The sequence below is a fragment of the Periplaneta americana genome, chromosome 12, assembly GCF_040183065.1.
Source record: "Periplaneta americana isolate PAMFEO1 chromosome 12, P.americana_PAMFEO1_priV1, whole genome shotgun sequence".
NCBI lineage: Eukaryota > Metazoa > Arthropoda > Insecta > Blattodea > Blattidae > Periplaneta > Periplaneta americana.
The window spans coordinates 41,548,730-41,573,121 of NC_091128.1; the positions used below are offsets into that span (position 1 = coordinate 41,548,730).

Here is a 24,392-nt window from a genome sequence, read left to right on the forward strand (position 1 = left end):
TAATAATAATGTTTCATTACATTACGTAATTATATTAAGAGAGTCTCATTATTTGTTTTTGGGGGGATTAACATTTTGGTGTGCCGTGTTGAGTCTAGGTCCGTCTAGGGTGTGCCATGAGTAGAAAAAGGTTGTGGAACACTGCACTACAATACCAGTAACTTACATAACACAATTCAAAAAATACAAATTCCTACAGAATTTAAAACACCAATAATTTTACTCAAAATCAGTAGGTATCACCCAACTGCTAATGTACCGGCGTCTGCAAGACGAGAAATCGTAATATGCAAAGCTACTTTCCAATTCTCTTTGGCTTCTTAGACTGGTCTTCCTTACTGATAAATTTTTCAAATATTAAGCACTTTGAATAGTAGTTTGTAAGGCCACGTTGTTAACATAATGAGAGAGATAAATGCCAGAGACAAAATCGACGGATTTATAAATAAACTTGTTTTCTGATCGACATAAATCGACAAAAAGAAATTTGATTAATTCATTTACGGAAAATGTAGCTATATACAGTATGAATTTGTTTTGCGGACATGCAATTAAGTTTGCACAGTTTTAAACAATAGCATTTTGAGTATTTTCTGGAAGAAACTAAAAAAAAATTACGACAGTCACAGATGGATAATGCATCGTTTTTGGACAGTTGGTTCAACTGGCTGAAATTTAAAAAAAAAAAATATATATATATATATATATGAAGGAAAGACTCCTTGAAATATGCACGATACCTACTGATTGAATGTTGAAGCTATACTTTTTTTCGCAGAGCATAGACCAGTTATTAATCAAAAGACTGCAAGAATATCTCGAGCAAACGAACTCTTACATTTTTATGGCATATTCAAACTCGTATTTATGCAAAATAAGATTCTAGTCCATGATTTCCATGAAAACAAAAGCAAGAAATTTCCTTGATACTGAAAATGATATCATTGTGTGTATATATCGAATATACGAGTTCAGATTTGAGAAGCTATATTTATTACATTATTTTTTTACTTCGTAATCAATGAAATATTTTTTTATTTTTATTTACGCTCAATGTTGTTTATGTTTCTAATACAGTTTCTTTTTTTTGTTTTATTTAGTAAATCACCTCGCAACCTCTCTCAGCTCTTTACACGATCTCACACAGGATCAAAACTCGCGATCCACACTTTGGGAACCACTGCACTATGGTATATTAAGTGCCATTTTTAACTTTTAGAACCTGAAAATCCTTTCTCTGGTCAACACATCTTTAAGACAAACCGAAAACAATGTTACAACACTTGGTGCCGGCAAATGAGGAGCTGTTTCATATTCTTTCAGTGTCCACTGAATTCTTCACCTGACATAATTAGGAATATTAAATCCAGACGTTTGAGATAGGCAGGGCATGTGGCACATATGGGCGAATCCGAAAATGTATACAGTATGTTAGTTGGGAGACCAGAAGGAAAAAGACCTTTGGGGAGGCCGAGACGCAGATGGGAGGATAATATTAAAATGAATTTGCAGGAGGTGCGATATGATAGTAGAGATTGAATTAATCTTGCTCAGGATAGGGACCGATGGCGGGCTTATGTGAGGGCAGCAATGAACCTCCAGTTCCTTAAAAGCCATTTGTAAGTAAGTTTACTGAATTAGTGAAACACGTTTTGAGCAACATTCATACTGAGACGAAAATATATGTCGAAGTTATAATCCTTCAATTAATAAAAAATGTTATATAAGTACGAAAAACAAGTACAGTATATTATGCCGAGCTTAAATATTCATTATTTATAACCTTTATAAATCAAACCTTATTGCAGTAAAAATAAAAGAAAAAATAACTCATTGGACGGAAATAAACTCAGGAGTCAGACAAGGTTGTGGCCTCGCTCCTTTGCTTTTTAACGTTTATATGAATGCCACTGTGAAAGATTTTAGAGAAACAAAACACAGATATATCACTATTAACAGAAATTTAAAATTAGATGTAATAACGTTTGCAGATGATCTTGTTTTACTGGCAACATCTGAAGATGATTTGCAATGGTCAGTACATATTTAAATTTAATAGCTCAAAAATATTCAATGGAAATATCCATTAACAAAACAAAAATAATGGCTTTTTGTGGTAAATACCCAACACCAAGCAAAATTTGTTTAAATAACACAATTTTGGAAAGAGTTAATGAGTTTAATTATTTACTGTAGGATATAAACTTTTTTTGTTGAAAATTTGGATTTATCAGAGAAAATTGTAAAATTCAACAAATCAATGGACATCATTAATAGAGTTTTAAAACCTTCATTAGTACAAAAATCAACTCGTACTCGTCTTTATCAAATAATAGCTCGACCAATCCTATGTTATGGAAGTGAAGTGTGGAGTATAAGGACAAAAGATGAAAGCAGACTAACAGCTTGCGAGATGAGATTCATGCACTGAACAGCTGGCTATATAAATGGGATCGGAAGAAAAATGAAGATATCCTTCAAGAACTTAATGTGTCATCAATACTGGACTATCTCCAGATATCAGTTAAACTGGAAGGAACACGTCTCAAGAATGGTTTCATCCAGGGTCCCTAAGGCAATAATGAATTATCGTCCAAATGAGAAATGGTCACTTGGTCGACCCATGAAGAGATGGCAAGAAAATCGCTTTTTCAGGCCGTAACAGTTCTTTTGGGACTAGTACTTGATAGGATAATGATGATGATGATGATGAAGATGATGATGATGATGATTTATATTGCATTATTTAATTTATTTATAGCAGTTTTCAGAGAATTGGAGAAAAATGCTATGTTTGTTTCAAATAATGCAGTCTTAAGGGAACAACAGAGTGATTGTACAAGTATGCAGTTGAATGTTTTTTCTCCCCTCCCTTCCACCATGTTCTGAATCCATCACAACTTGAAGACTTAACTGTGTATCTTAGTGGAATCTGTGATAGTGAGATGACATTTTGGCAAGATGATTCCAAGGATTCACCATGGGATTAGCCTTACAGCTGTGAAAAACTCGTAAAAAAACCAATCAAGTAATGAGTCTCATTGGGATTCGAACCCACTCCTGAGTCCAACCTCGGATCTCAAGTCTAACTTGCTACTGTTTAGTTATGCCAACAGTCTGTTAAACATTATTCTTATGGAAGAAGAAAAGGCAACCAACTGATCTCTGGCATCTGTCCCAGTTTCAGCTCAAAAATCGATGTTCATGTCCTGTTTTGGGCATAGAACATAACAGTCATCTACATACAGAATAGTGAAAACATTCAGAACACCTTAGCCGAATGTACACAAAAAAAAAATCAGCACTTTTAATTAAAATAGTATATACCGCAAATCATTACGTAAATCACTTTTCTGCTGAGAATAAGCAGAAGTTGCTCACTGATATTCAATATTAGTAGTTACAATGTTATGTAAATACAAAAGAAGTCTGAAAACTGGTCTCAGTTATTTCCTTCTTAAAGATTCTTTCACGTATGACTTTGACAAGGGCTAACATAGCAACAGGACATAGTATTTTAAAAATGGAGTAAACTTTACGTAAGACAAGCTTTCTTACAAATTCGTCAGATAATAATTATCAGAAAATGGGTGTAGTCAAGCAAATACGTCATATAATGTTACAATGAAGTACAAAACTAAACACACTTTCTTATCAAGAGACACCACTACACGAACATTTTATTTCTTAACAAGAAATTTACTTACACCAGAATAGTAATATACAGAGTGTCACATTTATCTTGTGCATCTATTATAACTTTTTGTTTGGATAGGTATTGGAATTTTTGTTTTTGAGAGTTATATTAGGCGAGGGGCTAACACGAGTGTAGAGATTTGGTGCATGTAACTACATTATGGTACAAGATACACGTGACGTCATCAATTTTCAAATAATACTACATATTTTAATCACGTTACATTAATTACATACATTAAGACGAGTTCAAAAATGTATCACAATGTCACCCTCCCAATCAATAACAACAACAAAATGCAAAATGAATGTCATCAGAAAGTCCTGTTTGTTGTGGTGCATTAATTTACACAAAACGAAAGACGACTGACGTCCTTACACGTCACGTGTTGTGTGTTTTCTGTCGTAACATGTAAACAAACCACAACAACTGTCCACGCCACAATCCACATACAGTGGCCTGCACGTTCTCCGGACCTGTCGCCACTCGACTTCTTCCTGTGGGGAACTGTAAAGGACAGTGTGTACCAGAATATTCTGACAACACCAGACGACATGCAGCAACGCATTCGATAGGCTTGTGTGTCCATTCAGCCAGCAACATGCCGGGCAGTCATACGGTCTTTCGGGGAACACTTTCGAATGTGCATTAATGTGAATGGTCACCATTTGGAACATCTTCTGTGACTCTCAAAGCATAACATTATCACATTGGAAGTACGTTTGTGTTTCGTTTTGTTGTTCTTATTGATTAGGAAGGTGACATTGTGATACATTTCTGAACTCGTTTTAATGTGTGTAATCAATGTAACGCGGTTAAAGTATATAGCGCTATTTGAAAAATTAATGACGTCACGTGTATCTTGTACCACAATGTAGTTACATGCACCAAATCTCCACACTCATATTAGCCCCTCGTTCTAACATAACGCCCAAAAACAAAAATTTCCTATCCAAACAAAAAAGTTATAATAGGTGCACAAGATAAATGGGACACCCTGTATACTTATTTTCTGTAGAAAATTTCCACCAATTCTAAAGGTAATAGTTTGTCTAAGAACAGAAAAATGTTCATGGATGAGATACAAATATTTAATGGAATTTTATATCCCTAACTATATACATAGTCCTAAAACCCTTTAAAGTTTAGTCCGGGTCATCTTACTTCATACCTTAAGGGTGAAACCTAACCCTTTTTCCCCCCCATTACTACATATGCTAGTGGATTGTGGTAATTTTCTAATTTGCAGGTTGAATTTTCTTTTGCCAACTTAGTTTCGAATTTCGATATTGACAAATACTACAAATAGTAGTGATTTGGTAACTGTTATGTTGGCAGCTGAGATAGACGTCGGTACTGGAGTTCCTTGAAATCAAAATTGTACTAGATTTCTGAGCCAGTTATCGGAAGCTAGTGAAATTTGAACATACTAATAATTTATTTATTTATATCAATATTAATATTAATACATAATAGTTATTTTATGTGTTGTGTTTGCAATTCAAGATTATAGTCAGGTAAGTGTAAATAAATATAACATACTTGGATGTGATAATGCAGGTGGGTAATCGATAGAAATACCATTTCACATTTTAATGAATTTCTTTTGTGTTTAGAGTTTTATTACAATAATGTCAAAAAGATGAAAAAGCATGGCAGCGACTCCACTAAGACAGCATAAAGCGTGCTGCGAGAGTGGGGATAACTTCCCCTATTGGCGTTCTGTTCTTTCAGATTTGACCGAAAGAAAATAATGAAGAAGGAATTATGCTCACTTAGACAGCAATTATAACTGGATTATTACGAGTAAGTATTCGCAAGCATACATTTCATGGTGATATTCGGTTTTCGGAGTTAGTACTAATAATTTAATGTGGTCAAACAAAATACATTTTAGGTTAGGAAACATCAAAATTCAAAATGGAAAGAATTATTCAAAGATCCAAAACTAATTCCTGATCTACCTCGAAAATCTGCCGTGGCCATGTTTAGATTAATTACTGGTCATGATTGCCTCAGTAAACACCTCCATCGTATTGGAGTACTGAATTCACCTAAATGCTTACTGTGCACCAGAGAAGAGGACATGGAGATGGAGCACCTGGCTAATTGTGAAACTCTTAGGACATTTGTGGACCTTCCATCAAAATATTGGGAAGCAAGAAGGATGATGACTTCACTGTTCAATCCAGAGCATGCGCGCGCGCACGCACGCACGCACACACACATTTTAGGTTAGGTCTCATGAATCAATCGTTTAGTCAACCCAATGAATTTCATATTGTCAGATAAAATACCTAACATGTTGATCTCTTTCTCGTATAGTTTGCCTACGAAAATATGTTACAAATTATTGAATTCTAGAATAACCTCCCAACATAAAGGTAAAGTACAGTAAGTAAGTTTTTCAGTATGCAGGATCATGATTTTACTTCGTATGGTGATATCTGGTAACAGTTGACAACACTGACAAGACGTAAATATTTGCTGCTTAGGAACTGTTCTTACGTGATTCTCACTATAAATCTGAAGTTAACCAACGACCTTCTTCTGTACAATAAGCCAGGCACACCAACTAGTAACATGCTCTGCCTTTGCAATGAAGAAAATCTTGACTCATCTTTGCACAGATTCTGTAAGGTGTTTCATGTTTTGTGTAAGAATGTAGAATTCTTTGATGTTTTGTGTAAGAATGTGGAATTCTGATAACTTTTCCAGTTGTGGATGACCATGTGTGTATAAAAAAAAGGGTTACATTCGAACTTGTCTAAATTCGAAATCATAAATAATTCGAACTTTTCACATGGCCCCTTGACATTTCTACACAACACAATGTAAAAAAATCGTCTGTAATTAGATTTTTTTTTATATCTCGAATTGAAATCAAACGAAATTACGAAAATCAGCCTGCCATATAACGCAAGCAGACTCTCACCCCTGTCTTCAAATGAAGAAGGGCCAGAAAATCTCAGAAATCAATCCCTACAATCATCCAGGCCATGGACCACATCCAGGAATTAGGGTGTTATGTTGAAGGGCAACAATTTTTCAATTGCTCAATAAACTTGATGAATTTTGCATGAATCAAAGATTAAATGCTAAAAAAGAAAAGTATCAAGCTTTTATAAAAAAAAAAAAAGCTTCGAATGTCCTGTATTTTGACAATGTTGTAAAAAAAATCTGAAAAAAAAAATATAGTTTTGTTCTCAATGTATTGATTTTTTTTATACAAAAGGTTCTGGGTACGATTTCCATGAAGGCCTCATAAACTTAATTGGTTGGTTTGGGCCATTTCTCTCGAAAAACTTGGTATATTTCAATCGAAATGCTTCTTGCATAGAAAGTAAGAAAGCAATATTGAAAGTTGTCTAGTTATAAATCTTGGATAATTCGATTTTTTTAATGATCCCTTCAACTTCGAATTAACAAAGTTCGATGTATCTAATAAACTAGACGAGTTAGGTGTGGAGCATGCAAATGACTTCATACTTTCATAATCTCAATGAAACTTTTGGAATAACACAACTTCAGGGAATTCTTAATAATTTCAATGGTATTGCTGAAGTTAATATTTGCATTTAATTACTTCTTACGGTCTAGTAACTCTTACAAAATGCTTCATGTAGGCTACTACTGTTTCAACTTGTCCAAATAATTTAAGCACCAACAAATAACATACCCTATTAATATTAGCTTCATTCACGAACAATCCATTACAGGTTCTCTTGAGTACTTTGAGCAACAACACTCCTAACCAGCGGACCACTGGTAACTGACGATTGTAGCCTATCTCTTCCAATATACTCTGCACGGTCTTGTACAGTTGCTCTTTTGGTATACCTTTCTCCTCACTTATCTGAAACAATACAATTCCATTAAATGATTAAACGATTTTTTATTTCCATGATCATTAAGTATAAATCATATGGACAGTGTCAAGACAAAATACACAAATTAAAAACAAAAGTCAACATCAGAATCCAGAAATTTAGTCACATTATAATATGGATTATTAATTAACCAACGAAATAATAGTTTTTGACCTTAAAAAATTCACAGCAAATATACATATATATTGCATGTTTATTGCTTTGAATAAAATTAAATAAGATATTAACTAAAAAAATTAACTTCAACAGGCTCTATCACTATTGTTAATGGTAATTTCTTATAGCCAGAAAAATATACAATGAATATTTAAGACAGATTCATTTCACTATACTTACTTAAAACATTTGAAATAAAGAGTGATCCAATCATTGCACAACTGTCAGATTAAATTAAATTCTTGGCAGATGCTGAGAGATTTGTGGTTGATAAAAAGATTTTTACGAGGACTTCACATTTAATTGCGTTATCTTTCTAATATACCTTCATTATAGCCATGTTAGCGGCTCATTGCCTTTAAAAAGGATGTTAAGAGTTGTGTAACATGTGTGTTACATTTGAATGAGAACAGCACGTGGGTTACTTCCAAGGAAATGTTGGTTTATAAAGAATGAAAAGTACTAATTATTTGGTGACCTCGACTAACAATTCGTAGTCTTGAACACGATGAAGGTCATTTAATATTTCTCCAAGTGCTAATTTACATGATAAAGTAAGTGTTAATACATAGTATAGAATGCTATAAGAAAGACATGTTCGTCTTTTAGTAAACACGACCTATTTTTCACAATTCATAATTATGATGAATCCTTCATTTTACAACCGTTCAAAATATTCACTACCAGTTGATATACTGTGTTGTTTTTTTATTACTGTGTTGTTTATTATTACTATAAGTCTATTTTTTTATTGTGTACATTTTATTCAATTGTCGGTTTCTGGTTTAATTGTGTGAATCCTACTTACTTGTAATCTAATACTAATATGTATTCCAATGTGTTTATTTTTATTTTTACTGTGTACATTTTTTATTGAATTATCGGTTCTGTTTTTGTGTGATTCGTATTTAATTCTACCAACATTAATATATATTCCACTATGTTTATTTTTATTTTATGAGGTAAATTTTTATGTAACTACCTCTTTTGATCTCATTATGTATCTAAATAGTATCAGTATGTAATTACTTAATTCTGATCCAGTTCTATCTTCAACTATGTACGCAACTTTTAATCCTGGTTGAGTGTAAGTTAAGGCCGTAAGGTTAAATAAAGCCATTATTATTACAGTATTATTATTATTATTATTATTATTATTATTATAAAGCTGCCAAGCTGGCATTACTCTCAGAAGAAAATTTTTAATCGCGCAAACTTGTTATATAGTGTCCACTTCTCGTCTTTCTTCTTTCCTTCCTTCACACTTGTCATGCTTTTTGTGCACTATGTTAAATTGACCTACTGTAGCACACTAATAGATTTCAGAAAAAGAAATTGACTCTTTATGGCCAACAGTTCTATAGACCAGCAACAGCATTAACACGCCATTATAACCGTTTTCCATCTAAAATATCGCTAGCTTACTTCTAAAACCTCGTAACTGTGTTTGACAAAATTCTACAGGACACCAAATTAAGTTCTTATTCTTTTTATAACCCATCTAAAAACTATTATGCACTTGTTATTTGTAAAATACAAAAACACTTTTAGACTTAAGAAGTGTTATCAACAGGCACAATTCGAAAATATGCAGACATCAACATTCGGGGAAAATTGCACTTATGAGGTTTTAGAAGTAAGCCATCGATATACAAATTTGCATGAAATCAGATTGTGTTTTGGGTTTTTTTCAACAAATCAAGATGAAGATTAAAGGAATACGCCAATTTAATTTAAGAGTATTAATTAAAGTCATTTTGTGACATCCACGAATTTTTTATTAATCTGATTGGCAATGCTCTTCAATATTCATATTTTCAAATACTTGGGATGTACTGTATGTACTAACATGAGCTGCTGGTAGAACGTCAAAAGGATAGAACAGAATTATGGTTTATTTAACGATGCTCGCAACTGCAGAGGTTATATCAGCGTCGTCAGTGTGCCGGAATTTTTGTCCCACAGGAGTTTTTACATGCCAGTAAATCTACTGACATGAGCCTGTCGCATTTAAACACACTTAAATGCCATCGACCTCGGCTGGAATCGAACCCGCAACCTCGAGCATAGAAGGCTAGCACTATACCAACTGCGCTACCGAGGGCGACTGTCAAAAGGAGGATAACAATGACAAAGAAAGCTTTTAACAGAAAAAGAGCATTTTCTGCGGACAACTGGAAAAAGAACAAAGGATGAGACTAGTGAAGTGCTTTGTGTGGAGTGTGGCATTGTATGGGGCAGAAACCTAGACATTATGCCGAAGTGAAGAGAAACGAACAGAAACATTTGAAATGTAGATATCGAGAAAAATGGAGCGTGTGAAATGGACAAAACAAGAAATGAAGCAGTGCTAGAAAGAGTGGGGAAGAAAGAATAATGCTGAAACTGATTAGGAAGAGAAAAATAAATTGGCTGGGTCACTGGCTAAGAAGAAACTGCCTACTAAGGATGCACTGGAAGGAATGGTGAACGGGGGAAAAGTTTGGGGCAGAAAAAGATCATAGACAATATTAAGATATATATAGATCATATGCGAAGGGCCGAGTGCACACAGAATCAGACGCGGCGCGACGCGACATTTTGTCTCATGGTACTTCGTCTCCCATTGATTTCTTATTACGTAGTGCACACAGAATCAGACGCAGTGCGGTGCGACGCGAACAGACACGAGGAGACAACATCGAATGACTGCTAGAAGTTCGTCGCGAGGAGACTATCTGATAGCTGCAGTGTACTGCGCATGCGTTAGTGGTGGCTATGATTCCACGCTTTCACCATCTACAAACACTACTGTTGTTGTGTAGTGCACATTATTCATAATGGAACTCGATGCGGATAAATTAGTTGTTTTAGTACAGGAAATATACGTTCTATAAAATCTTTGTAATATATATCACGATAATAATGTGGTTTCTAAAAATATGTGTGAGAAATTGCAAGTGAGATGAAAGCACCAGGTGGATAATAATATTGATAATAATAATTTGTAGTAGGCCTACTTCTACGCTCTATACTTTCATTCATTATTGATTTAATATACTATTTTTCTTTATTGTGAGTTGTGAAGTAGTCATAAACATACAAAATGACGTTTGTGCACTACATTAGTAGTATTTAATTTTAAGATTATTTAAATTCTATAGATTTTTAGGCGTATTAGGCATCCTTAGGAAATAATAACCAAATATACAATGGAATTTCTCATATAGACAGTCCTCTTTCATTGACGCCATTTTCTAGCCTAGGCCAGTTTTCTAAACCCACACAGCCAGCAAATCAGTTGTCGCGAGCAGATCGCGAGGCGTTAACAAAGCAAAACGTCGCGTCTCGCCTCGCCGCGTCGCATCTCTTTCTGTGAGCATCCGGCCTAAGAGGAAGGCAAAAAAGAGGGAAGATTAGTGAATGCTGGGCTTGCAGCCAAAGACCTCTCCTTGGGCAGAACACTATGAATGAATGAATGAATAATAATCATCATTATCAGCGCCATCATCATTGTCGACATACTGTATGGTCTCCTCCCATTTTCTGGATCTTCCCAAATTTCTACTTTGTACATCCTTTTGGGACATGTAACAGAATACGATTATGCAATCAGACGGCGTTTATTCTCTCGACACACTCCTACCACTGATGTTTGTACTATTCTGTATATTGGACAACAGACAATTTTTAGTTCTTTCAGAATATCGTCCGTGTTCAAATAATGAGCATCCTGCCTCATGAATCTCATCTTGGCCACCATCAGCCTTCTCTCATCCTCCTTCCTTATAGTCCAAGTCTCACTGTCATAAGCTACTCATGCAAGTGCTTTGTGGACTCAATGCCTTATGTGTGTTTATGTATTTGAGAGGGTTAAATAAATTATTAATTACAGTGTAACTTTCACGAATTTTGAAGTTTGACTGACATAACACCGCCGGTAATATACTGCACTTTATAAACAGATCGCCAGGGGTGGCCCGTCCATAAGAGCTGCGGAGCTGCAGCACTCCCTGCTTTGACAGGAAAATAAAAATAATATTTATTTTAATCTGTAGAAGAATTGTTACTGCTTTTATTGGTAAATTGCTTTATATTTCATCTGGCCGGGAATATGTACTATTATCTTATGCATAATCTTTTTGCGCGTCGACTGTATTGGAATTGACACTGCATTCAAAGTCGTCCTGGGATCTGCAGGGTGGGACAGCTCACGGAGAGTGTGTCTTGATGGTCAGGAGGTAGAGAGGTGAAGGGAAGCAGAGGGAAACTGCCGCTGTTTAAAACCCATATTTCGCTGCAGTGGCTTGCAGAGCCAGGCCACAAGGGATATTTCCTCTCCTCCTACACCGCTATTGTAATGCTGCGTCAAATGGATTCTATATTCCCTTGAAACTTAATGACAAAATTTTTATTTTCTCTTCACATACTTACTGTTGTAGAATCTTATCGAGTTAATATGACGAAATTAATATTCTCTTTTGCCTTATTATTACGTATATATCCAGCCTCCAGCAGAACCTAATATTTGCCTTAACTCAAAATGATTGCACGAGTAGAATCCTTTTAATATAGCACGTAAAATACGAAAGAGACTTATTTTCCACTTTTAGAACATTGTTAACCATCAGTATATCTGAGTGTTGCTTTGGTGTGACGTCTTAGTACCGTAACTTAACCAATGCAAATGTGCAAGCATGAGAAGATTGATGTAATGAAATGAAATTAAATGGTCGTCCGTTACCCGACTTAAATCTTATTCAAGCTTCATCCAGCCGAAATAGTGCATATATGTAAGGAAGTATAACAATGAAATTTACGCTAAGCATTTGTGTTACGTGGATGTGAACAAAAAAAAATTCTGTATTTTGTTTTCCTTGCCTCCTCTTCGGTGGTGATACTGCATAGACTAGGAGTAGTGTGACAGATTTAGGACATTTGCTCCTAAAAATTAAAAATCACGAATCTTCGCTGTCTCACCTAAAAATGTTGTTTCATTGGCAATGTTAGGCAAAACTAATATTGCTGCGCAACTAAGTGAAGCGAACAGAACAAACATTCTCAAAGATAATCAAGAAATGAGAAAAAAATCATGAAATTATTTTAAAAATACTGATTTTGTGGCCAATATGAACTTCCCCTTAGGGGACATGATGAAAAAACGATTCGAAAAACCCTGGTGTATTTCGTAGGTTGCTACAGTTCGTGAGTAATCTAAACGAGCTTCTCAAAAATCATTTGGAACATGCCACTGTTTAAGGTTATTCTAAGACAATTCAGCATGAACTGGTAGATTGTAAGTTGAGTGTCCGCCGATCTGAAATTCAGACTGAAATCGATGGTATTAGTTTTTCTTAGGGATTAGCAAATGGTCCCACAGACATCTCCCAACTAAGTCAGGAAGTTTTGATTTTTCGATATGTAGTGCATTTATTTTTGTCCTATACTTATTAGTAATGATATCGAGAAGTGAAATTTGTATGTAGCAAAATCTACTGCAGCTCCCCCAATCCACAAATTCACGAGCCGCCACTGCAGATCGCTGTAAATTATCTTCTAATTTTGCAACGATAGTCTGATCGCCAGCAAAGAGCAGCATATCTAGTCATACATTTAGATTAAATTGCATTCCAGCATTATAATTCTGTTTCCGTATTTTAATAACATTATTCATGTATAAAATAGGCCTATTTTTTATTTTATTGGGTTATTTTACGACGCTGTATCAACATCTAGGTTATTTAGCGTCTGAATGATATGAAGGTGATAATGCTGGTGAAATGAGTCCAAGGTCCAGCACCGAAAGTTACCCAGCATTTGCTCGTATTGGGTTGAGGGAAAACCTCGGAAAAAACCTCAACCAGGTAACTTGCCCCGACCGGGATTCGAACCCGGGCCACCTGGTTTCGCAGCCAGACGCGCTGGCCGTTACTCCACAGGTGTGGACAAAATAGGCCTATATAAACAACAGAGGAGATAGACTACAGCCTTATCTAGCTTGCTTTACAGTACAAGAGTTAAAAATCTCTCACAGTAATAGTTATTTATGATACAAGTTCGAAAAAGTTATCTTTTTGGCACAGTGTAAGTAAAATCTCGTTTTACAAACTTTACACGCCTGCCGAAAAGATAAGTTTAGGAATGTTTATCATACAACGTTTTTTCTATGATAGCACAGATTTACAATGTTAAATAAATATTTCAAATTCGAGAGATTATAAGCTCATGATTTTACGGCTATCTAAATTCAGCATCATTAAGGAATAAGTATCCATGGATGATTTTTTTATTTTATTTTATTGGGTTATTTTACGACGCTGTATCAACATCTAGGTTATTTAGCGTCTGAATGATATGAAGGTGATAATGCCGGTGAAATGAGTCCGGGGTCCAGCACCGAAAGTTACCCAGCATTTGCTCGTATTGGGTTGAGAGAAAACCCCGGAAAAAACCTCAACCAGGTAAATTGTCCCGACCGGGTTTCGAACCCGGGCCACCTGGTTTCGCAGCCAGACGCGCTGGCCGTTACTCCACAGGTGTGGACTCCATGGATGATAAAAGCTATGATTAGCGCGGCTGGTACCACTACGCAAGGCAACTATTTAACACAGCACAAAGACTATTTACTTAGAATATTAACGTGCAAAACAACAGCACAAGGCCAATTACAGTTTAGCACAAGGTACAAAAAACATAATAAATGATGATGAAAATGAATGACAGAAAATGGCAGCGAGATGAAATACAATCAATATAATAGTCAACATTAATCGTTGACCAAATGCAACAAAATAAATAGCAATATCTAACAAATAATAAAAGATGTTAAATAACAAGTAAGGATATATCATGCATAAGTAAAGTCAAATAATAATAATAATACTTACTTACTTACAAATGGCTTTTAAGGAACCCGAAGGTTCATTGCCGCCCTCACATAAGCCCGCCAGCGGTCCCTATCCTGTGCAAGATTAATCCAGTCTCTATCATCATACCCCACCTCCCTCAAATCCATTTTAATATTATCCTCCCATCTACGTCTCGGCCTCCCTAAAGGTCTTTTTCCCTCCGGTCTCCCAACTAACACTCTATATGCATTTCTGGATTCGCCCATACGTGCTACATGCCCTGCCCATCTCAAACGTCTCGATTTTATGTTCCTAATTATGTCAGGTGAAGAATACAATGCGTGCAGTTCTGTGTTGTGTAACTTTCTCCATTCTCCTGTAACTTCATCCCGCTTAGCCCCAAATATTTTCCTTGGCACCTTATTCTCAAACACCCTGAACCTATGTTCCTCTCTCAGAGTGAGAGTCCAAGTTTCACAACCATACAGAAGAACCGGTAATATAACTGTTTTATAAATTCTAACTTTCAGATTTTTGGACAGCAGACTGGATGATAAGAGCTTCTCAACCGAATAATAACACGCATTTCCCATATTTATTCTGCGTTTAATTTCCTCCCGAGTGTCATTTATATTTGTTACTGTTGCTCCAAGATATTTGAATTTTTCCACCTCTTCGAAGGATAAATCTCCAATTTTTATATTTCCATTTCGTACAATATTCTGGTCACGAGACATAATCATATACTTTGTCTTTTCGGGATTTACTTCCAAACCGATCGCTCTACTTGCTTCAAGTAAAATTTCCGTGTTTTCCCTAATCGTTTGTGTATTTTCTCCTAACATATTCACGTCATCCGCATAGACAAGAAGCTGATGTAACCCGTTCAATTCCAAACCCTGCCTGTTATCCTGAACTTTCCTAATGGCATATTCTAGAGCGAAGTTAAAAAGTAAAGGTGATAGTGCATCTCCCTGCTTTAGCCCGCAGTGAATTGGAAAAGCATCAGATAGAAACTGACCTATACGGACTAATAATAATAATAATAATAATAATAATAATAATAATAACAACAACAACAATAATAATAATAATGATAATGATAACATCACAACAGGAAATACGTCTCAAACATTTAATTGTGCAGATTCGAGGAAAATCTTATTTGATCTGAGTAGTTAATTAGAAAAATAGTTACACAACGCAACACAGCAATGAATAATACAGAGTGTTCTGCTGGAAAGTACCTAATTTCAATTGCCTATATAGAGTTAAAGGTTAAAGATATAATGAAACAACATATTTTGACTGAAAGGAAAACGCAAATTTCGTTTAAACAAATCACCACAGTTCTGTATGTGCTCCAGCAGTTACAGTGACGACATCAAGCCGGTACACAAATTTTCTGCCATATACGTGGCATGTACGTACTGAGAAGTCACGTTGGCGATGGCTGCAATGATGTGCTCCCGAAGATCCTTAACGTCTCTGGCTGCGATGTACAATTCGGTGAAGTGTTGTTGGAATTTGCAACTCTTGTGAAGTTCGCCTGGCTGATTTATGGGGTTCCTTTCCAATGCTGCTCGAATGTTTTCCATTGTGACTTCCAATATTTTACGGCCGCCACCAACCTTCTTTTGCACATTTTCAGTAGCTAGAAATGTGTCATGCCATTTCTTTATTCTTTTAGGAGTCGGTGCATCTCGATTAAACATTCGCCTAAATCTTCTTCGTGTGCTAACAATGGATTTTAACTCAGCAAACCAGAGCATACCTACACGCGTTCCTGTGATAACACCGCTGTAACTTAATACAGAAGCTCATGACATATTCTTTGCTCATCTTTTGGTGGTAATTAAAAATGTTACAAAACTTCACGAGTTTTCCACCCACATGGCATCTTCTGTTGCATTACATCTTTAAACTAACTTTTTACAGGCAACTAAAATTATGTACATTCGAACTGAACACCCTGTATAACTACACTATAGAAAAATTACGTTCTAGATATGGATATATGGATGTAAAGCGCGACAAATGAAACCAAAGAGAAAGGAATAAGTTACTTGCCACAAAAATGCATTTTATAAGGCTTGCAGTTCGTAAATCCAAATCATGAAAAGTATCTAATGAGATCATAAGGAAATGATGCAGGAAACTGTTTTAGATTAATAGGAAACAAAAGACTGAAATGGTATGGCCACATCAGAAGAATGGCACTAGAAACATTAACGAAAAGAAGTTCAAGTGGATGCCAGAAGAATAAGGTGCTGTGGAAGACCACAGCTGAAGTTGGCTCTACAAAATACAATACAACAATTAATCAAAGTCCACAGCTGTGGAGTAACGGTTAGCATGCCTAACCGTGAAATGGGCGGACCCGGGTTCAAATCCTGGTTTGACAAGTTACCTGGTTTTTTCCAGTTTTTCCCCAACTCATTAGGAGAAAATGCCGGGTAACTTTCGGTGCTGAACCCTGGACTCATTTCACTTGCATATTCACCTTCATGTCATTCAGACACTAGATAACCACAGCAGTTAATAAAGAGTTGTAAAACAACCCACTAAAAAAATTAATGGAAGAGGGAGAATTTGAGAAAGGGAGTTAGAATGACAGGGCTGTATGGTGGTTTGGAACAGAAATGCTTTCAGACAGGAATGCCAATATGGGGACAGACACCATTCCAGTGGGGGAGTCCAGATGCCAAACCTGATTCTTATATATTTTTTTAGGGAGAGTAGGACACAAAATATTCATAAAACGTTTTTTACATTAAAGAAGAATTCTGTTAAATCATACATTATTGAAATAGTACTTATGTTTTCAACAAGTTTAAAAAAGTAGGCTGCCATTAAAGGGTTATTTCCAGCTTTATGGGGACATTGTAATAAGATTTTCTTAGCTTGCTGTCTTAGTGCTATATTTAAATTACAGAATTTAATCATTCATTAAAATATATGCGAGGGAAAACGCTAACATAAATTCTTACTGTGGTAGCTTTATCAGGATAGGCATCCTTGGTCCGTGCCTTTTGTTAACAAACATTGTCTGTTGGGAAGAGCGCTCCCCAGCCCCTAGCTAAAACATCAGTGAATGGACAGTACAGCCCTAGTTAATGTTTGTAAAGAAAACGCATGGGCCAAGGATGCCTATCCTGATACAGCTACTTTATCAGAACAGTAATTATTACTTATTACTTAATACATATTGTGACGGCCACGTGAGGTTCGATCTCACGACCGACGGAGGAAGGGCTAAGTCGGCCGTGACGGGCAGGTTGCGCGCGCATCTGCTTCCTGGGGCATGTGCTTTGGGGAGAAAGGGGAAAGAGCGACAGCGGCTGAGCGGAGAGATATCCGGATGATTCGAGAATGGACACGCGCGGAAATCTCGAGATCGCGAACTCTCCAGAAACTATGGTTTGGTTATAAAGGAGAGGACGCAAGTGAACGACAGTCAGTCAGTCAGTAAGGCAGTGTTGTTAAAGTCAATGGAGAGCAAGCCAGACAGTAGCAGTGAAGCCAGCTTCGAGACCAGAGCGCGACTTGAGTTGTGTCCGTAACTGTGGAGCCTGAAGCCCGGAGTTCGAGTGTAGTGGACCGCAGTTGGGGGACCTGAGTTCGAGTGTAGTGGACCGCAGTTGGGGGACCTGAGTTCGAAGTGCAGCGGATCGTCTCTGAAGGTCTGGGGTTCGAGATTCTGTGAACGCGAGTGACTGAGCTAGAAGAACTAGCCAAGACAAACGAGCTGTGAACTGAGAACTGACAGTTCTGTGTTGTAAATAGTGCTTTGTGAATATTAGTTAAGATTAACAGTTCATTGTTGTTCGTAATAGTCCAAGTAAATTGTCATTGTCGTTTGTGGAGTGCAATAACGAACGCTGTGTTGCTGTGCGGAGAGCAAATCCCATTGTTGACGGGAGTGAAACTAAATTGTAGAAAGTGCAGAATTATTGTTGAGATAATAAAATTTACATTGTTGTTCAGTATAAAGAAAATTACAGACTACTTCAACTATAAAAATTTGAAAAAATTAAAAAATGAACATTTAGCCACAGACAATACTCATAAATACCGGTAACCTATAAAAATCTATAAAATGAAGAAAATAACCTAAAACTACATATAAATGTTAAAAAATTATTTTAATCTGGAAAACATGAAAAAATGCATTTTGATGACATATAAAAACCCCATATTTCTTGGAGAACGCACCTAATTGCCACTATGCAGCATCTCGGACTACTCAGAAAAAAGACGACTTTTCATCAAAATCCGGGCCATAATGATGAAGTTTGAGATTCAATAAGTTACTGCACTGTAATAGAAATATATTACCTCTTCAATGGCATGTTGCACCCGAGGACTTCTAAGAACATCCTGCTTAATTTTTTTTGGGTTCGTCTTGATAGTATGTGGATATGGAAGTAGAGGCTGCCAATCTCGCGACATCCATAAGAAGTCACTAGTACCATACCGATCCAGCAGAATGTCCTTGAAAGACTGTATACTTCTTGTTGTTTCAAAGTCCATCGTCACGTGTTGTTTTCTGCCTGGAACAAAAAGAGAAAATTCGTTTGAAAAAAAAAAAGTTACAGGCAAAGCCATTTAATGCAGCCAATCATATTGCAATAAATGTCCGCTGGAAGCAAAAATAAATCTTCGGAATATATATGATAAGACTTTCATGTGTTAAAATTCAACGTACCTCGTTTACATGTTTCGATCTATTTATGGGTCATCCTCAGAACTGGTCGTTGTTGGTCTTGGCGCCTCTTATTTTGTTTCCTGTGAGGTGCGTTCATGTGGTATAGTGTAGAGTCAAAGAGTGTGTGTGTTTTGAAATTGAGTTGTGTGTTGAGAATTTCGTTGGGGTGTGTTTTCGTGTGTCTATATATTTCATATTGTTCTAGTGTGTTTAGTTTCTGGCTTTTTGGTTGGATGTGTAGTATTTCCATGTCTGTGTTGATGTCTCTGTGGGTGTGGTTAGCATTTGTGATATGTTCTGATATGTGGAGATGGTTTGTAATTTTGTTATGGCTATGATGTGTTCTTTGTAACGTGTTTGAAATGATCTGTCTGTCCTATGTAGAAGTTGTTGCAGGTGTTACATTTGAGTTTGTATACGCCTGTGTGGTTGTATTTGTTTGTTTGTGTGTTGAGATGTTTTTGTAGAGCGTTATTTGTTCTGTATACAGACACACGAAAACACACCGCAACGAAATTCTCAACACACAACTCAACTTCAAAACACACACACTCTTTGACTCTACACTATACCACACGAACGCACCCTCACAGGAAACAGAACAAGAGGCGCCAAGATCAACAACGACCAGTTCTGAGGATGACCCATAAATAGGTCGAAACATGTAAACGAGGTATGTTGAAGTTTAACACATGGAAGTCTTATCATACATATTAAAAGTTGTGTAATCAAGATGTATAAAAATAAATGTCCACCTATAACACACAAACAATAGTCGTATATAACCCGTTGCGAACTACTGTATTTCGTGCAGAAATCAATTCACTCTGAACGTCTTAAAACTAATGCAAACTTAATTACACAAGTTGAAATCTTGTAATTTCCTTACAGTTAAAAGAAAATTTATCCAGGTTATCTTCTTTACTGAAGATCCTGTCAATGCTTTCTCAGAGAACAAGATGTTTCCAGCTATAATATCTAACATCATCAAACTAGTCACCTTCATTATGATCTCACTTACTTGTATTTTGAAACGTTGTTACAAGAACTATCTACTGGCTTAAAACAGAACTGAATATCAAAATAATGTTTTTAGTAGATTATTTAACGACGCTGTATAAATTACTAGATAAGTTAGCGTTAATGGAATTGGTGGTATCGAGATGGTATGTGGCGAGACGAGGCCGAGAATTCGCCATGTGATTACTTGACATTCGCCTTACAGACGGGAAAAACTTCGGAAATCCACAACCAGGTAATCAGCCCAAGTGGGTTTTCAATCCACGCCTGAACAAAGCTCAGGATCAGTAGGCAAACACAATAACGCCTGAGCTATGCCGGTGGCTTCAAAATACAGAATAAGTAACCGATTCTAAAGCGTCATTCACAATGAAAAGTAAACGAAACGTTAACGCCAAAGCTTGCGGTCAGGTTATTTAATGCAACTATTCACAATGATTTTCGTAAATTAGAAGTAAACGAAACGTGTACGCAGAAGCTTTTCGTTTGTGGTAACACAAGTGATTGATTGTTGATTGTGTGCGGTGTTCTGTTTCACGGATATACTGCATTTTATGGTCAATCGTAATGTCAAGTTTCCATTATGAATGATGACAATTTAAGAAAATTTGTGACTTGATCCTCATGTACTTACGCTTGGAATTCAAACTTTTGCCGCAAGAGCGCTATAATTTTTATAAGCACTTACATCAGTCTATTCGCTATTGATTTGTTTTAAGTCATGTATTGTATACATAATTAACTTTTTAATGTTGGAAGACTACACTAAAAATCATCATTTCCATATATATATATATATATATATATATATATATATATATATATAATGTGCAGAATATGCCCAGTCGTTCAGAATATTACTACCGAAATTGTTTGGTAGATGTAGTATTAGACGGCGATCACTGTAATACAAACGCAAAAATTTCGAAAAAAAAAATGCTGAAACGTTTGATTTTGCACGTATACCTGTACTAAAAGAAGTAAAATTTGCATTGGAACCCACACGTTAGAACAGGTAAACTCATTTAAATATTTAGGTTATAATTTGACATATTTACCTGTTACTGATATATCTGAAAATGTTCAACATTTTAATGGAGCCATAAGAACCTTCAACCAGGTTTTCACAACCACGAAAACACTAAAACATACCAGGTTAAAAGCATATAAAGTTCTAGCAAGACCTGTCCTCATGTATGGTAGTGAGGCTTGGACTGTCCGAAACTCAGATGTTCAACGCCTAACAACTGCGGAAATGAGATTTCTAAGGAGGACTGCCGGCTACAGCTTGCTTGACCACAAAAGGAATGAACTGATTACACAAGAATTGAAAATTACACCTATTTATGAACATCTCAACCACTATAGACAAAAATGGCTTAACCATGTTAATAGGATGGACCGTTCCAGACTCCCAAGACAAATTCTCCGCTATATACCACATGGAAGACGATCTTTGGGACGCCCCCTGAAAAGATGGACGGAGACCGTAACAGGCCACTAGGCCTAATACCTGCAAGGACGACGACGACGACGACGACGATGATGATGATGATGATGATGATGATGATGATGATGATGATGATGATGATGATGACGACGACGACGACGACGACCTGTGCAATTTCCCCTTGTTCTTCTCACATTAACCTCGAGATTGGTGAGCGCGCCATTCGAACCGACTTAGAAAAAAAAATCGTAGTGCACCTTCCAACATAACCATTTTGTTGTAACGTTTACACCGTCACACGTCTGTGCTATTAACCGCACGTCAAGGAGAGGTTTGATGTGGTCCATTATGCATTTTGGTTAACAATCTGCACATCTTTATATAATTAACATTAACATTAAAATTTAATGTCCACATGGAATACAAAGATTTGGATACGTCAATAATACTGCGAAAGATCTAAAACCATCAGGCGTGGACGACTTACATAATATCACAATTTTTCACAACTGTGTTCGGAAGAGAAAAGCCTCCATGGCTCGAAAAAGTAAAATAAATAATCCAGAAATTAAACTTCTTACATACATATTGTCACTTTAACTTGCCACATAAACACAAAAATAAAAAGAAATCGTCTTACAGAAATATCAGATCAACAAGTACAGCACACCCTCGCGTGACAGAGAAGAGTATGGTTGTCAGGTTACTTACAACGATACATCACGAAAGGCACTTCTTATCAAGAAGCATGTATTGGTAATCTATTGTTCGCTTATCATTATTACGTCAACTGTTTCTTAAAACTAACACAACTCCAGGTAACACACTAATTTAAATCCACAGAATATAAATGTCAGCACCGGCCATCGCAATATTATATCAAGCAGTGGTTACTTAACGATATATCACTTGCAAGGTTACTTAGCGTTTACGGAATTGGTGATAGCAAAACTATATTTTTGGGCGAAATATATTCAATTCGACATAGAATTATCTAACATTCGTCTTACAGCTGTGAAAACCTATATTCGGTCCAAATTATGTTCGAACTCACGCCCGAAAGCAGCATTGGAGTTAGAGCCACGAAGGATTCCGATAACTAGCTATATTTTCATTTCTTATATTCCATATTCAATTTAAGAGTGAATCCAATGTCGACTCGAGTGGTAAAAATTGAAACCATAGTGGGGTTGTTTGTTATTTATTTGTTCTTAAATGTCTCAAGTATCTTGCTCAATAACAAAATTTAGAAAAGTATGTCATGAACGTACACTTAACGGCAAAAAGAATGGGCCGACTCTTGGTCGATAGAAATTAGGTTCTCTTGTGTAAACGTAACCTACTGCAAGGCATTGTTGTGGTGTCTCTTCATTGACAGTCGTCCGTCTATAATGTAGTAAACCTTACGAGCAGTGTATGGCCCAGTGGTAAGAAGTCCGACATCCGTACAAGAGGTTGTGAGTTCGTTCCCGGTACGGTAAAATCATTATTTTTTATTTTAATGTTTACTTAATTTATTAGTTTAAATGTGAAATGGCATTTGTTAACAAACTTCGTTATGCCTGCCTTGTAAAAATATTATTGCCCATCACCTGTGGGCTATTAATAGGTGAGACCTGGCCTGTATAAACAAAAATACTTGTTTCACATCCTAAAAACCCGGACGCATATCAAACACAAATAAATAATTAAATTAACAAAAACAAACAATTTTTAATATATTAACAAAAAAAGGCCTGTGGTGGGGACTAGTATCTCGTCCACAAACCACCTGCGTCAACAACCCTCCCTCATTCTGCGCGGCATGGAGTCCACAAGATTATGGAACAGGTCTAAATTCTTGGCCATCTCCTCCCACGCACCTAGAACTCTGTCCCACAATTCCTCAGGTGTCCGAACGGGTGATTGTTCTGCCCAATTATAGCGTAGATCCTTTTGACTGCAGCCCACAAGTTTTGAATCGGATTCATATCTCGTGAATTTGGAGACCAATCGACTGGGTCGACATCACGCCTCCTCGTAAACCATCTTTGAATCCGGTTGGCGGTGTGTATCGGATGATTATCCTGCTGGAAGAAAAGTGTTCCTTCTGGATATCGATTTCGGGCGGAAGGGATCATTACATTTGCCAAAATGTGTTCGTAGACTTCTGCCGTAAACCGCCCGTGGATGCGTTCCAGAAGTCCTGCCCCTTCGTATGACATCCACCCCCAACACGCGACCCTCACGCAATCCGACTTGTTAATTCGTCTCACGAAGCGTTCATCGTATTGGTGGCCATTCATACAATAAACTAGGGCAGTACTATCGTTGCTATTGGAGACAATTACCTCGTCGGAGAAAATGATATTTCTCCAATCGAAGTCCTGTAGGAGAGTAGCATACGCAGAATAACCTATGCGAACCAGGGCAATGAGTTATTGTTTCTGTGCCATCTTCAAGCGTAATGACTAGACAGAACGTTGTATTAATAAATAGCAATATTGCTTGAAAGAGAGAGGGAGGTTTGTTATTTATTAGAGCCTGGGCATATTCTAAGAGATATCGCCACATAATTACAGCTTTGCGAGACACATATGATGGCAAATTTGTAATTAAAAAAAAAAGATTGGGGGAGATTCGAACCTTGAGCCACTACTATCAA

The 24,392-nt window shown here is 36.5% G+C and overlaps 1 protein-coding gene across 3 annotated transcripts in view; it reads right to left on the reverse strand.

The window, feature by feature from the left end:
• The window catches only part of Gnpat (dihydroxyacetone phosphate acyltransferase), a 134,567-nt gene that overhangs the window by 62,931 nt on the left and 47,244 nt on the right, over positions 1-24,392 (reverse strand). For 2 of the 3 annotated variants that reach the window (XM_069841141.1, XM_069841143.1), the window contains exons 2-3: positions 18,909-19,123; positions 7,377-7,553 (exon numbers count right to left, since the gene is read on the reverse strand). In XM_069841141.1, the coding sequence (XP_069697242.1) occupies positions 7,377-7,553; positions 18,909-19,123 (392 nt within the window). Of the gene's footprint in view, positions 1-7,376; positions 7,554-18,908; positions 19,124-22,388; positions 22,454-24,392 lie in introns of those variants that run through there. The other variant, XM_069841142.1, reaches the window with a different exon arrangement.